Source organism: Sorex araneus, chromosome 8 (genome assembly GCF_027595985.1).
Source record: "Sorex araneus isolate mSorAra2 chromosome 8, mSorAra2.pri, whole genome shotgun sequence".
Taxonomy (NCBI): Eukaryota; Metazoa; Chordata; class Mammalia; order Eulipotyphla; family Soricidae; genus Sorex; species Sorex araneus.
Genome location: NC_073309.1, coordinates 29,290,683 through 29,305,775, shown reverse-complemented (window position 1 = coordinate 29,305,775; position 15,093 = coordinate 29,290,683). Strand labels below are relative to the sequence as shown.

The 15,093-nt window shown below is 41.0% G+C and overlaps 1 protein-coding gene across 3 annotated transcripts in view; it reads left to right on the top strand.

The window, feature by feature from the left end:
* CYLD (CYLD lysine 63 deubiquitinase) overlaps positions 1-15,093 on the top strand; it is a 70,420-nt gene that overhangs the window by 2,749 nt on the left and 52,578 nt on the right. For all 3 annotated transcript variants that reach the window (XM_055145232.1, XM_055145233.1, XM_004600671.2), the window contains exons 2-4: positions 5,462-6,114; positions 8,804-9,106; positions 12,598-12,703. In XM_055145232.1, the coding sequence (XP_055001207.1) occupies positions 5,611-6,114; positions 8,804-9,106; positions 12,598-12,703 (913 nt within the window). In that variant the 5' untranslated portion in view covers positions 5,462-5,610. The remainder of the gene's footprint in view (positions 1-5,461; positions 6,115-8,803; positions 9,107-12,597; positions 12,704-15,093) is intronic.

Genomic DNA, 15,093 nt, shown 5'->3' with positions numbered 1-15,093 from the left:
GGATTACTCCTGCAGAACTTGGTGGACTATATGTGGGTTGGGATTGAAACTAGGTAAACCAAGTACAAGGCAAGCACCCTTGCTTGCTGTACTGTCTCTCTCTGGCTCCAAATTCTAACCTTTAATATGCTATAAGATATATTTCATGATCATCTTTCTATGGCACTAATAGGAAATTGATAAATATGGTGCCTTCCAACCTTTATCTTGGTTTAATGATTTAAATATAGTCAAATTATTGTTTACTCAGATTTAAGCTCAGGTTACCAGTTGTATTTTCAATTTTTTGTGAGTCCAGTTTGTTTCCTCATGTTGAATGTGGTCAATGGAAAAACCTTTTCAATATATGTTTAGAGTCAAACATATCATCATATATCATCTCTTTGGCAGTATTCATTCACTGCTTATAGTAATTATCAGGATACTTGTAATCATACAATTTGTCAGCCCAAAATCAGTACAATGGTATTTAGATGAATCATATACTCAGAGTATACTATTACAGGCAGTTTTTAAACAGAGACCTGCAAGGTAGTAAGAGAATTGAGGCCTTCTGCCCTTTCTTAAATCTTTGAGTTGTTTTTTTTTTTCCCTCAGTATTTAACCTGTGCTAATTTTTTTTTTGACTGATGAGGAACTCGGTGTGTGGGAGGAAAGTCCCTTTTAGTAACATTTCTGCATATTGAGATATTAGTAAGCATAACAATGGCCATCTTGGGCTGGAGAGATAGTATAGTGGGTAAGGCCTTGCACACAGCCAACCCAAGTTTGATCCTAGCACCACCTATGGTCCCAGTCCCTTCTAGGAGAGATCCCTGAGCGCAGAGCCAGGAGTAAGCCTTGAACACTACCAGGAGTGGCCTCCAAACAAACAAAAATGAAACAAAAGAAAATGATCATTAAGCAATTTAGTTGCAAATAGGATTTTTCATATATCATTCCAAACCGATTCTTTCTTAGCACAGTCTAACTAAAAGATGAAAGATCAAATCTTTTTTTTTTGATAATGCTTTTAAATATGTTGTAACTTTTGCTTTGACTGTTCAGGCTGTCAAATGTGGTCAATTTTAGTAAGCTTATTTTTACTGTGTTAATAGAAGCAGAGGAAAGTTACTGCTCTTGGTATAGTTCACTTTAAAAATATGGTTCTTGGTAACTGCTGTTGAGTGGCTGCAACCTTTTTATAAGCCAAAGTAATTCTGTTAAATTTTACTGTGGACTGTCTTGAATGATTTACCAAAACCAATTTTGTAATGAGAATCATTAAAAATATAGCATCCTAATGCATCCCATAATTTTAGTTTTATCTTGGCAATATTTTATTAGCACTCAGAGTTTTCTTTCAAGTTGTCACATTAGTTATTAAACTAGAGAATGAGTAGAATTATTGCCATATAATAATTAAGAGTCAAGGCAGTTTTTAATTTTAATATATGCGGGAAGGTTTTAGAAATTCTCTTGAAGTCATTTTCATGGTAGAATTTCCATATTTTAAAAAAGTTCGAGGGCTGGAGTGATAGCACAGCGGATAGGGCGTTTGCCTTGCATGTGGCCGACCCGGGTTCGATTCCCAGCATCCTATATGGTCCCCTGAGCATTGCCAGGAGTAATTCCTGAGTGCAAAGCCAGGAGTAACCCCTGTGCATCACTGGGTGTGACCCAAAGAGGAAAAAAAACAACTTCATTTTCTGGAAAGTATTTAAATACCTTAAAATAAGCTTGTTCTGTGTGTGTGTGTGTGTGTGTGTGTGTGTGTGTGTGTGTGTGTGTGTGTGTATGTGTGTATTTACTGATTTGGGGGCCAAGCTTAGAGGCTCTACACTCAGAAATTATTCCTGGTGGTACTCAGAGGCCCATATAGGATGCTGAGGATTATATCCCCTTTGGCTGTGTGCAAGCAAATGCCCTACTCACCGAACTATTGCTCTTGTCCCTAAACTGATATATTAGGAAGTTGATTTTGTTTCGTTTGGGGGCTGTACCTGGCAGTGTTCAGAGGCTACTCCATCTCAGTGCTCGAGGGTAACTCTTCGTGGTGTTTGGGAACCATGTGGTGCTGGGGATTCAGCCTGGGCCCCATGCATGTGCAACAGACCCCTCTAGCCTGTTGAGCCAGTTCACTGGCCTAAAAGTTGCTTTTTGACCATCTTAACCTTCACGATAAAAATACTGTTTAAGCACCACAACCTTAGTACTATAAAACCTATTCAGAAATGTTTGTGTTCCTCTTTTTGGGTTATTGTTTTGTTGATTTGTTTTAAGTATGCACATGTCATCCTGACATCTCAGTACTTATGAGAAGCTGTAAATCGGAAATCAACAAGGCCAGAGAAGGGGCTCACTTAATACATACTGTGGGAAGCCACAGAACAGGGCCAATGGCAAGGGTAAATTTAGTGTAGAAAGCAGACAGGGGACTCGAAAGCCCGGAAAGCACATTGTAAAGCCTTTAAACAAAGCAACAGACACTGTTGCTTGTCACAGGTCATGTATATGGCATGAATTGTATGAATGATGCAAGAGTTGAGAAAAAAATAAGGCCATTTACTGTTGGAAAAGTTGACATTTAGAAAGAATTTTTGTTAGAAATAATCAACATTTCATTCCAGTGCTTTAAAGCTCAGCTTTTGGCCGGGGAGATCCCTTAATGGGAGAACGTTTCCCCTGCATGTGTGAGGCCTGTGTTTGATGCATTGGCCTGGCCTATTAGTGGTCTCCAAGAGCACTGTCCAGTGGGCCACAAAAACGAGAACAAAAATCAGTCAAGCTGAGTTGCTTAACTTGTGGGCTGTGACTCCAAATGGGGTCATGTAACTGACTTGGGGGTTATTTTAAAATAAATTTGTGATTTATTACCAGTCAATGTTAGCTTGATAGACCTAACTTTATATCCCTCTAAACCTGGGTTGAGTGAAAATTTCTTGGGCAGAAAGGGGTCACGAGTGGAAAAGGACACAGCTTGTTCTGAAGGACCGAAGCCTGATTCAGGGTTTGCATAGTGGTTTGGATAACGCTTTAGGGGTTTTTGCTTGGATTGGTGCCAAGATTGGTGCCAATATTGGGGTTTCTACAGATGACTTAGAGAAGAAGCAAATATAAATTTGCTTAAGTAGCGAGTGCCCTGGGCCGGAGTGATAGCACAGTGGGCAGGGCGTTTGCCTTGCATGTGGCTGACCCGGGTTCTATTCCTGCACCCCTCTTGGAGAGCCCGGCAAGCTACTGAGAGTATCCTGGTCGCACAGCAATGCCTGGCAAGCTACCCATGGCATGTTCAATATGCGAAAAACAGTAACAACAAGTCTCACAATGGAGACATTACTGGTGCCCGTTCGAGCAAATTGATGAACAACAGGATGACAATGACAATGACAGTGACAGTGACAGAGTGCCCTCAGGTGGAATTAAGACAAACAGATTATGATGATGGGGTAGGGAAAAGCAAAAGGGAGGGGGAGAGCAAGAGAGCATGAGAGAGAAAGAGGAGAGTGAGAGCTGAGAGCAAGCGAGAGGGGGAGAGAGAGAGAGCGCGCACTAGTGAGAGATTCACTGTATCACTTTATCAACTGTCATCCCATTGCTCATCGATTTGCTTGCGTGGGCACCAGTAACATCTCCATTGTGAGATTTGTTGCTACTAGGTTTTGGCATATCGAATATACCACGGGAAGCTTGCCAGGCTCTGCTGTGTAGGCGAGATACTCTCTGTAGCTTGCCGGGCTCTCCGAGAGGGGTGGAGGTATCGAACCAAGGTGGGCCGAGTGCAAGGCAAATGCCCTACCTGCTGTGCTATCGCTCCAGCCCCAGTAAGAGATTAACTAGATGCTACCAAAATTTTTCCATTAGTGTTGATTCTTAAGGGATGTCAAACTCTTTACCCTGCTTCGGGGAGCTACATGTCTGTTCTGCCTTCTAGAAGGATAGGCTATTAGAAAACTTTGCAATTGCAGAGCATTTATTGCCTAACAAAGCATCAGAAAAGAAATGTAGCTATTTTATTTAGTATTAGATTTGCCAGATTATATAATCATTAAGGTAAATAATTAAACTTGTTGAAATTAAAATTTGCTGCTTGATTTTTAGGACTATGAACTGAAGTTTATACCTTAGTATAAACTGAGTGTCGAGTATTTTCCATCCCCCAGATAAAACAGTTAAATCCGATAGTACGAGCTCCTATAACCCGCTCAGACAAATGGAAATGGATACCTCTGTCCAAAGAAGGATAGGATCAGTACCGTATTTAGAAACCAAATAGCCATATTCTTGTGACCTAGGGTACATAAGAGATCATTAAAATAAAATGATTTTATTTTATAAATCAAAGTTATAGCCTTAATGTAATGAATGGCAGTTTTTAATCATCAAAGTAGGATTAGATGGCCACTTTAATTGTGAAAGATCAATATTCTTATAAAAAATGTTCAAACATTTTTATATTAGAAAATTTAAATTCATTTTTGGTCAACTTTAATGGACATTGAAAAGATAGGACCTTGTTGTATATTCCTCTCTTGTCTTGCATAGATCAAATTAGATGACATTAAAATACTTTATATTTGATACCATAATATAATTATATTAGTATCTTTGTTTTATTGTCATCCCAAGTTTTTTTTGTTTTTGCCTGTTTGGGCCACAACTGACTGTACTTGGCGCCTTGCTTCTGGCCCTGAGCTCAGGGATCACAGCTAGTGGGTTTGGGGGACCATATGGGGATCAAATCCAGGTCAGCCGCATGGGAGGCAAGTGCTCTGCCTGCTCTACTGTCTCTCTGGTCCCCATCATCCCACGTTTTGGTGGCTACAAAATAGATTTTCAAAGATACTTTGGGTGTAATAAGATTTTTAATATCTGATATCTGTGATTGGAAGAAGTTAAATGATTGCTCTAATAATGTGATCAGCATTTGCCTATCTCAGGACAAAATGTACAAGATCAAGGAAATGAAGCTGAGCCAGAGATAGAATGTTCCATGATCAAAATATGGTACGCAGAGAAATGAATTGTGGTCATAGCTTCAGAATGTGGTTTTATGGCATTTTTATTATTAAGGATATTCAACATAATAAATACGAAGAACAACCTTTAACTTATGTTCCATATATAGAAATAATAGCCTTTTAAGTTCATGTGTGTTTTGCAAATACAGTATCTTATGAATTTAATCAGGATCTATTAAAATGCTGCTTTTTAAAGTAAAAAAAAATCTGAGCATGTATATATTTGTTACTATAATTTTATAAACTGCAGTGCTTGGAAACATTGTATTGTCTAAAGATACTTTATAGTTTGAGCTCCTTAAATAAATGTGCAAAATTACAGAAGATACAAGTAATGTTTGAACTTTTTTGAGATTTGGGAAAGTGCTTTTGTCTGTCTGTGTTGTAGAAGGTCTCTAACTTGTATGAGAAGTGAGCTGATAGAGAATGAAGTATAAAGTTTCCTTTTGCTTGTCCTCCAGGCATTTGGATCTGCTGACTTTTCACAGCATGGACACCAAATTGCTAAAAACGGGCTTTGGGACTGCCAGTGAGTTTGACTTTTGCAGTTTTACTCCATACTTAGAAGTTCCCTTTTCTTTTGAGTTAAGATTTTAGAGTTACTCTCACAATGAGTTCAGGCTTATGGAGCCAAGAGAAAGTTACTTCACCCTACTGGGAGGAGCGGATTTTTTATATGCTTCTTCAAGAATGCAGTGTGGCAGACAAACAGAGCCCGAAGATCCTTAAAATCCCGAAAGGGAGCATCGGACAGTATGTCCAGGATCGCTCCTTGGGACACTCTCGGATTCCTTCTGCAAAAGGCAAGAAAAATCAGATTGGAATCAAAATCCTCGAGCAGCCCCATGCAGTTCTTTTTGTGGATGAGAAAGATGTTGTTGAGATAAACGAGAAATTCACAGAGTTGCTTTTGGCAATTACCAATTGTGAAGAGAGGTTCAGCTTGTTTAAAAACAAGAACAGACTCAGTAAAGGTCTCCAAATAGATGTGGGCAGCCCCGTGAAAGTACAGCTGAGGTCCGGGGAAGAGAAATTTCCCGGTGTCGTGCGCTTCCGAGGACCCCTGTTACCAGAGAGGACAGTGTCGGGGATATTCTTTGGAGTAGAATTACTGGTAAGTCTAATAACTCATTTTGGGGACTCTCTGTGTGTGTGTGTGTGTGTGTGTGTGTGTGTGTGTGTGTATGTGAGAGAGAGAGAGAGAGAGAGAGAGAGGTGGAGGGAATGTGAAAGTAGACATGAAATAGATGTGTACTTGTACTTGTACGCATGTTTTTCTCCTTTATATACAGAGAGAAAATCGCCCCCAAATCTGTATTTTTTAATATCCAGAATCCTTAGGATTTACTTTCCAGTGATACATTGAGATGATGCAAGGATGATAACTTGAAACTTTTTATCGACTACCTACTGTTGTAGGAAATACAAGTAAATCATGTAACTATTGATCATGTGTATCTTAGAATGTTTTTTCCCTTCTTTCTTTTTTTTTTTAAACTAATACCTTAGAAATTTTAATACTTGCATTAAAGGGAAACTCCATTATAGAATAATCTAAAAAAAAACTTGCTAATGATCTTGTGACTTTATCATTGATTGGTTCTTGAATTTTCTTACTGCATGCTGTTAATTTAGATATAAGAGTTTTTAGGTTGGGGGCCTTACGTGGTGGTTGCTATGGCGGTGTTCCTGGCTCAGTGCTTGGGGAACACTGCTGGCTGTGCTCGGGGGACGTCCAGTGCTGGGGATTGAGACCATGCCTCTCACATGTGAAACATTTGATCCAGTCCACTGAGTTATCCGTCCGGCCCTGGATTTTTGTCTTACTCTGTTTGGGGGCCTGTAGTGTTCAGAGACTGTGCTGCCTGTATTTGGTAACTCACCTGGGGCTTGAACCTCAACTCCCGAGTGCAGAACCTGTGCCCAGTCCCCTGAAGAGTCTCAGTCTCTCCTGCCCTAGCTCCATATTTTTAAAAAATAAGTTGCAGCGATTTAAACTTGCTGACAGTTGTCTCTGATAATATATATGAAAGTCATCTTGGAATGTATTTCTACTAAAAATAGAATTGAGCACTTTACAATATCTTTCCAGAATTTAAATGTCACATTTTGACATTCTTGCAAATAGGATTTCATGCTTTGTTCCTTGATTTAATTTGTGAAATAGTGATGATAAAAACAAATTGGAGATTTGAATTCTCACTCTGCCTTTTATAAACTTATAAATTCAGTTACTTAGCCAAGCTGTTTAGCTTCCCATATCAGCTCTTTCGTCTAAAAATTAGTGATACTAGTATTTAGCTTGCAGTATTTAAAATTAAAAAAAAATTTTAGCATAGTACCTGGCACATAGTAAGTGTTCAATAAATGGAGATGCTATCACTGTTTTTTTTTCCTCGATTTTTGGGTCATACCCGGCAATGCACAGCGGTTACTTCCTGGCTTTGCACTTAGGAATTACTCCTGGTGGTGCTCAGGGGACCATATGGGATGCTGGGAATTGAACCCGGGTCAGCTGCATGCAAGGCAAACACCCTACCCTCTGTGCTATCACTCCAGCCCAGTCACTGTTATTGAAGTAAAATTTTTCTGGTTAGAACAAAATTATTGCTAAAACTGCAGGATAGAATCCAATCTAGATTTCCCATAGTGTAATTATGACCTGAAATTACCAGGTAGTTTTAGTTCAGCATCAAATATAAACTTTTCCTTTATTTATTAATTTTTTTCATGTCACAAGTTGAACAGCAGTGGCTAATAATTGCAGGTCTTAACATTTATCAGGTGGATTTCCCGCCATCCCCACCCCCACCCCCCCCCCCCCCAGCATTCATTGATTGCCCTGCACTCCCCTGGGAGGATCCAGTTTCTTTTTTTTTTTTTTTTTTTTTTTTTTTTTTTATATTTTTATTAAATCACCATGTGGAAAGTTACAAAGTTCTCAGGTTTATATGTCAGTAATACAATATTCAAACACCCATCCCTTCACCAGTGCCCATATTCCACCACCAGAAACCCCAGTATACCCCCCGCCCCCACCCCCTACCCCCTACTGTATAACTAATGAATTTCACTTCATTTTCTCTTTACCCTGATTACATTCCATAATTCAACACAAAACTCACTATAGTTGACATAACTCTCTCTCTCTTTTTTTTTTTTCTCTTTTTCCTTTTTTTTTATTTTTCTTTTTCCCCCTCATCCCCCTGCCTGCGCCTCATAGTATGGTGTACGCCACGCCACGTCGGCCAGCGTGGGGCTTTTGCTTAGTTCACAGTCCAGAAGTGGCTGCTACATTAAAAACCTTCAATATTTTCAATCAAAAACTTACTGTTATTATTTGGAGTTTCCCCCCCAAGTCAGACCTGTTCAAATGGAACCCTTTCACATTGCTGACAATTATAAATGTTAAGTCGCGCGGACGCTTCTGCGTCCGCGCGGTTTTGGATTTCCGCACAAAGTCCAGGGAAAATTCTGCCAGAAATTACATAGCCCAGCTCACAGTCCCAGTGCATTGCTGTAAGAAGTCTCTGAGTTCAAAGTCTTTAGGCGCAGAGGGTCCGATTCGCGCTCAGCAGCTCCGGGTTTATCTGGGCCGAGGGCGTGCCGGTTACGCCCCCTTCCCATGAGTTCCTGGGAGCCCCCAAAGTAAAATCCAAATACCTGTGGGTCTGGAATCAGAAGATGGCGCCTGCCACATGGTGCCGCCAGCCCGCCGCTTTCCATGCAGGAGGATCCAGTTTCTTAACAGACTCTTTCTGTGACTGTCTTTCATTCCATTGTTTCTTCCTTTTTGAACCCAGGAAGATGGTCGTGGCCAAGGCTTCACTGACGGACTCTATCAAGGGAAGCAGCTTTTTCAGTGTGAGGAAGATTGTGGCGTCTTTGTTGCGTTGGACAAGCTGGAGCTTCTGGAAGAGGATGACAATGGGCTGGAGAGTGATTACGCTGGCCCCGTGGACACGGTGCCCGTTGAGCTCCCTCCCCTGGAGATAAACTCAAGAGTTTCTTTGAAGATCGGAGAAACTGTGGAATCGGGAACAGTCATATTCTGTGATGTTCTGCCAGGGAAGGAAAGCTTAGGATATTTTGTTGGTGTGGACATGGTAAGAAGCTTTGGGATTGTTTCACCTTTTGAGCATTATCTCTTTCGTGCTTAATTTAGGCAGAAAACGAAATACATTTTGAGTGTTTGGAGTCAACGAACACAGAGCAATTTAAAGAACATGTTCTGGTTTATCTTTAGTAAAAGAACACTGATAGGAGACAGAAGTCTAGACATAGAATTACTTGTACTTTTCAACCCGAATAAACAGGAAGACTGCTTTAATTTTGCTTTATTATCATTGATCGAGAGAGAGTAAAAGTTCAAAAGTTAATGATAGGTTATTTTTATTTTTTAAAGAGTTTTTATTGTTTTGATCATTAGTATTTCATCTCTCCTTTTGGGGGGGATGAGAGGGCACACCTGACAGTGTTCAGGGCTTACTCTTGGCTCTGTGCTTCGGGGTCACTGATAGTGAAGATAAGGGGACCCCGTGTGCCAGGGATTGAACCTGGTGAAGCCGTTTCAAGGCAAGTTCATACCTTATCCACTATACTCTCTCTGTGGCCCCATCTTCCAGTGTTTCTCTGTTTCTACTGTTTTGCAAAATTTAAATAGCTGACCTGATTTTAATAAATATAGTATAAAATTATTATGGAAAATACTTAAAAAGAAATAATCACTTGTTTCTGGTGAGGAGGTTGGGGTGGGAGAAAGGCTCTATGCTGCTGTGCTCTAAAGCTGTTCCTTGCTCTGTGCTCAGGTGTGACCCTGGTTATGACCAGGGGACCAGCCATGATGCTGGGCATTTGAGCTTGGGTTGGCTGCATGCAAGGCCAGCACCTTACCCGAGGTGTGACCCATAATCATTTTTTTAAAAAATGACTTATTATCTTTTTCTTTTTTTTGGTTTTGGGGACATGTATCTGGTGGTGCTCAGGGCTTACTCCTGGCTCCTGGCTCTGTGCTCAGGGAACATGTTGGATGGGCTCAAGTGGCCATATTGGTGCCAGGGATTGAGCCTGGGTCTGCCGTGTGCAAGGCCAGTGCTTTACCAGTCAGTTGTACAGTCTCTTGGGCCCCATAATCACCATTTTTTCCTTTTTTTTTTTTTTTTTGGTTTTTGGGTCACACCCAGTGATGCACCGGGGTTACTCCTGGCTCTGTACTCAGGAATTACTCCTGGCTGTGCTCAGGGGACCATATGGGATGCTGGGATTTGAACCCGGGTTGGCCTCGTGCAAGGCAAACGCCCTACCCGCTATGCTATCGCTCCAGCCCCCCCCCCTTTTTTTTAAGACAAAAAGGTAGATCATTTTCTTAGGATATAGCTTACTCAAAATATTTTTTTATTGTGGTAAAATATAGGAACGTAAAATTTAATTACTTTAATCATTTTAAATTTCATGGTTCAGTGGTATTAAATGTTGGCATCCTTGCCTAAGCATCACTCCATCATTCCTCACTGAAGCCCTGTGCCTGTCAAACTCCCACGAATGCACCCCACTCAGCTATATTCAACTGGCCATCAACATCCTCTTTATGTCTGTGAATCATTTGATTATTCTAGATACCTTATCTTTGTGGAACCATAAATATTTTGGTATCACTTATTTTTAATGCCACCCTACAGTCTTGTTTTTTAATAGTGCATATATTTTATCATGGCAAGTTGAATGAGTAAGAGGAGAAGGAAAAGGCTAAGAACATTTTATCATGGCTTGAAAATTGGGGCAATAATTTTTTTTAGGCATAAAGAGGAAATTCACGCCGAATTCTTGAACACTGGAACGGGTTAGCAGAAGATGTTAGTAATAGACTCTTGCACACTCTCGATGATGTGACTGATTATTTTTCATTTGGGAATGCCATTTTGCTGATAGGGTCTGGTTGTTTAACATTATGTTTTTTTAATACTGAGCTTGGAAATTTTACTGGCAGTCTATTAGTTAGAAAAATATGTTGCCTAATCACACATTTAATTTACTACAGTTACCAAGTTAAAAGTTAGACCAGAGTGAAATGTCTGGGTCCCTTGGGATAGCTTGCTTGCAGTAATCCACATCTTTCAGCTTTTCTCCTCTTCCTCCCCTTTCTCTCCTCCCCACCACCCCCACCCGCTTCCTGTCCCCCCTCCTCTCCTATCTCACACATGAAGGCAAGTGTTGTACCCGCAGCAGAGCCGAAGTCCCCCCCAGCTGCACTCAGGGGCTATTTCTGTATTTCTGGCTCTATGCTCAGGAGTGACCCCTGGTGTTGCTCAAGGGACCTTATGTGTTCCTGGATATTTGAACCAGGGTCAGAGGGTTTCAGGACAAAGTGCCTTCGCTCCTATACTCTTTGTTTCTCCACCCACAAACCATGGGAAGGCTGTGGCTGTGGAGAGGGAAAGTTGGAAGCAGAGGTACACTAGCTTCAGGTGGAGCTTACCCTGGCTTCAGGTGAATTGGCTGAGGCCTCAAACTTCACAAAAAAAAGGGATTTGGCTGTCCCTTTTTTCGATGGCAACTTTAGGACCATCTTGTTGCTTGGAGCTACTGCCTAGAACTTTTCTTGTCTGCTTATCCTCTTGTATCTGCCTTCAGTTAGCTTGTGTAAGAAATATTCTATGTATTTATTGAAAGTACAGTTCTGACAAAGGCAGTATTCTTCATGTTCTTCTATTTCCAGTGATGATCAGTCTGCTGTCTGTCCTAATAATCAGAGTAGTTGTTAATAAGCCCATTGCTTAAATTGGCTCCACGAACTGGTACGAGTTGGTGCCACATTGGAGTACGAAGCCATTAAATATAAAACTCCATGTTGATGGGATTTTTGTGTACCTGTAAAATGACAAAGAGTAGGAAGGATATGTTCTCTGCACAGAAAGGAGTTCAAATGGAATGTTTTAATGGTCAGGATATATGGTTAGAGTGAGTAGAGCAAACGACTCTTAATTAGGGAGAGGTTTCTGGGTGAAGTAATGTATTATTAACAAATTCTCTTATGCAAATGGACATTAGGATATGAATGCCTATTTCTTGTCTTGTAAACTGACAATTTCTTTTAAATTTCTTGCTCATCTAGGGGTTTACTGTCACTTGATTGTTGCTGGATCTCTTTTCTCTCCCAGAGTAAACACAAATGAATAAATAAAAAAGGGAAATTATTCCTACCATGGTCTTTCCCCCCCATTTAAGATAAATAGTAGAAATTTCCTACGTAAAATGCTTTGGAGGATTCTTTTGTAGAAAATACAGATGTCCTTGGGCTGGAGCGATAGCACAGCGGTTGGGCGTTCGCCTTTCACGTGGCCGACCTGTGTTCGATTCCTCTGCCCCTCTCGGAGAGCCTGGCAAGCTACCGAGAGTATGGAACCCTCGAGGTAGAGCCTGGCAAGCTCCCCGTGCGTATTGGATATGCCAAAAACAGTAACAATAAGTCTCTCAATGAGAGACGTTACTGGTGCCCGCCCGAACAAATCGATGAACAACGGGATGGCAGTGACAGTGACAGATGTCCATATTCACATCTTATTGGGTTTTAACACTTACTGTATTACTTAATTTCTAGGATAATCCTATTGGTAACTGGGATGGAAGATTTGATGGCGTCCAGCTTTGCAGTTTTGCAAGTGTTGAAAGTACAATTCTTTTGCATATCAACGATATCCTCCCAGGTATGTTTTCTTTGTATCTTGCATACTAATAAGGCAGAGTGTCTAAGATGCATTTTGTTCTGAGCATGTGAATAGAAATTCAAGATGGCTTGTTGAAACTTGACTTTTATGTTGCAGAAGTGGTATTCAATAGAATATCCTTTCTTACCTCCAAATGAGAACAAGACTCTGGCTTTTTTCTCTATCTATATTGTCATTCACATTTGGAAAATTCACTGTTAGAAGGTGGGAAAAAGCCCTTTTTGATACTGAGAAGTGTCAAAATGTAGTACGTTGTTACTTTTTGAGCTCAACTCTGGGTTAATGAGCTAGAAGCCTGTAGACAGAAGTGGTTCATATCATCTAATGTAATATGCTGGAGGAGCATTTTGAGACGATGTAATTAATTTGGCTTCCTGACCTTTGTAATTAGGAACAAATGGCTAAACTTTACATTTGAAATTTTTAAGTAAGTTTTTATGTTATAAGTAACATCTAACGATTGCTGCAAGTAATTGACCAATGTCTGTTGATAGCAGCATTGCCAGTGCCTCTCCCCTGCTCTTTTTGTTTGTTTGTTTGTTTGTTTTTTGGCTTGGGGGCCACACCCAGTGATGCTCAGGGGACACTCCTGCTGGTGCTAGGGGGACCATCTGGAATGTTGGGGATTGCCCTGGGTTTGCCGTGTGCAAGGCAAATGCTCTACCTGCTGTAAAACTGCTGCAGCCCCACCTTTCCCCCACTCTCAGTAGAAGCCCCCACCATGTACTGGTCACTGATGTTAATGGTTTGCCAGTCACAAACCAACCATGTGATTAGATGTCGTGATTCTCCATGAGCACCATGCAATTATGAATAAAAATCTGAACACCTGAATTCTGAACCCAGGAATGTATGAATTCCTGAAGTAGAAAACTTGCACTTTTTTTGCATTCTTGATAAACCTTGTAAAGTAGTGCTTGATTATTCCCATCTTGTTGATAAAACAAAACAAAACAAAACAAAAAAAAACCTGGGCTTGGATAAGGCTCAGATTGATTTGCATCTTGTAAGCTGAGAGAAGACAATTCAGGGCCTGGCCTGTCCACTCACAGAGCTGTGCTCTGGGACCACCTCCCCCCCCAAATCCTGTCCATCTTTGCAGGGATGCGAAGACCTACATGGAAAAACGTACTCGCCAGCCTGGCATATCTGCTGGGAAGTGTTGTTTCCATGGAGATGTGTTTTCTATCTAATTCTATAAAAGTAGAATTTTATTATAGCAAGAATCTGAACGGAATAAAATGTTCTTTTGTTTTCTTCCAGTGTTTCCCCAAATCATTGCTGCTTTTGATGCAGAGCACCTTTTTTTTTTTTTTTTTTTTTTTTTTGCTTTTTGGGTCACACCTGGCGATGCACAGGGGTTACTCCTGGCTCTGCACTCAGGAATTACCCCTGGCCGTGCTCAGGGGACCATATGGGATGCTGGGATTTGAACCCGGGTCGGCCGTGTGCAAGGCAAACGCCCCACCTGCTATGCTATCTCTCCAGCCCTTTTTTTTTTTTAAGTTGCCCAGAGGTCATTCCAGGCCCTCAGCTTTAGATGTCAAAACAGCAGCACTGGTGCAGGAAATCTCTGACATCCTTGAGCCTGTCCTCTCTGCCCTGCCTGTTTCCCTGTGTGCCTGTCAAGGAACAAATGCTCAGTTGGCCAAGTGAGGAAACGCTTTCTACTTTAGCTTTCCACAAGAGTACTTTAATTTAGTTAGAGATGTGGGAGTCAAGTCATTATTTCAGTTTTGTTTCATGAAAGTCCCACACTCTTTGCTTTTCTTGATTCTTTAAACTGAGTTTTTTTTTTTTTAAATTTCTTGCATATTGGATTCCTAGCTGTCTCTACTTCCCTCCAGAGACAGATGATATACGTTCAGGACAAGGCAGATGTGTGCCCGATGGTTTATCTAGTGATATTTGAATTTCCCTTTCAAGCCTGAACACAGTTTATGATTTTATAGAGCAGAATCCTTTTATTATTACTTTTAATGCTGCTTTATAATTTAAAAATGTGGGATAGGGGTATCGAACAGGGGTCAGCTGCATGCAAGGCAAGCGACTTCCCACTGTACTATCTCTCTGGCAAATATTTGGATCTTTTATCAAACAATTCCCCCTCCCTTTCTCTTGTTCTCTCTCCTTCCCTCCCTCTCTTCCTTCCTTCTTCCTTCTGCCTGCCTGCCTGCCTGCCTCTCCTCCCCTCCCCACTCTCCTATCTCCCCTGCCTTTCTCTCTCCTCCCCTCCCCCATGTTCTGGGATGATGGTAGGGGAGTGGAGTGCGGGGTCACACTTGGCTGTGCTGTGTGCATACTTGGTTGTGGTATTTGCTAGTAGTTGCATTATTTTTCTGTCTTTGGGGCCACACCTGGTGGTGTTC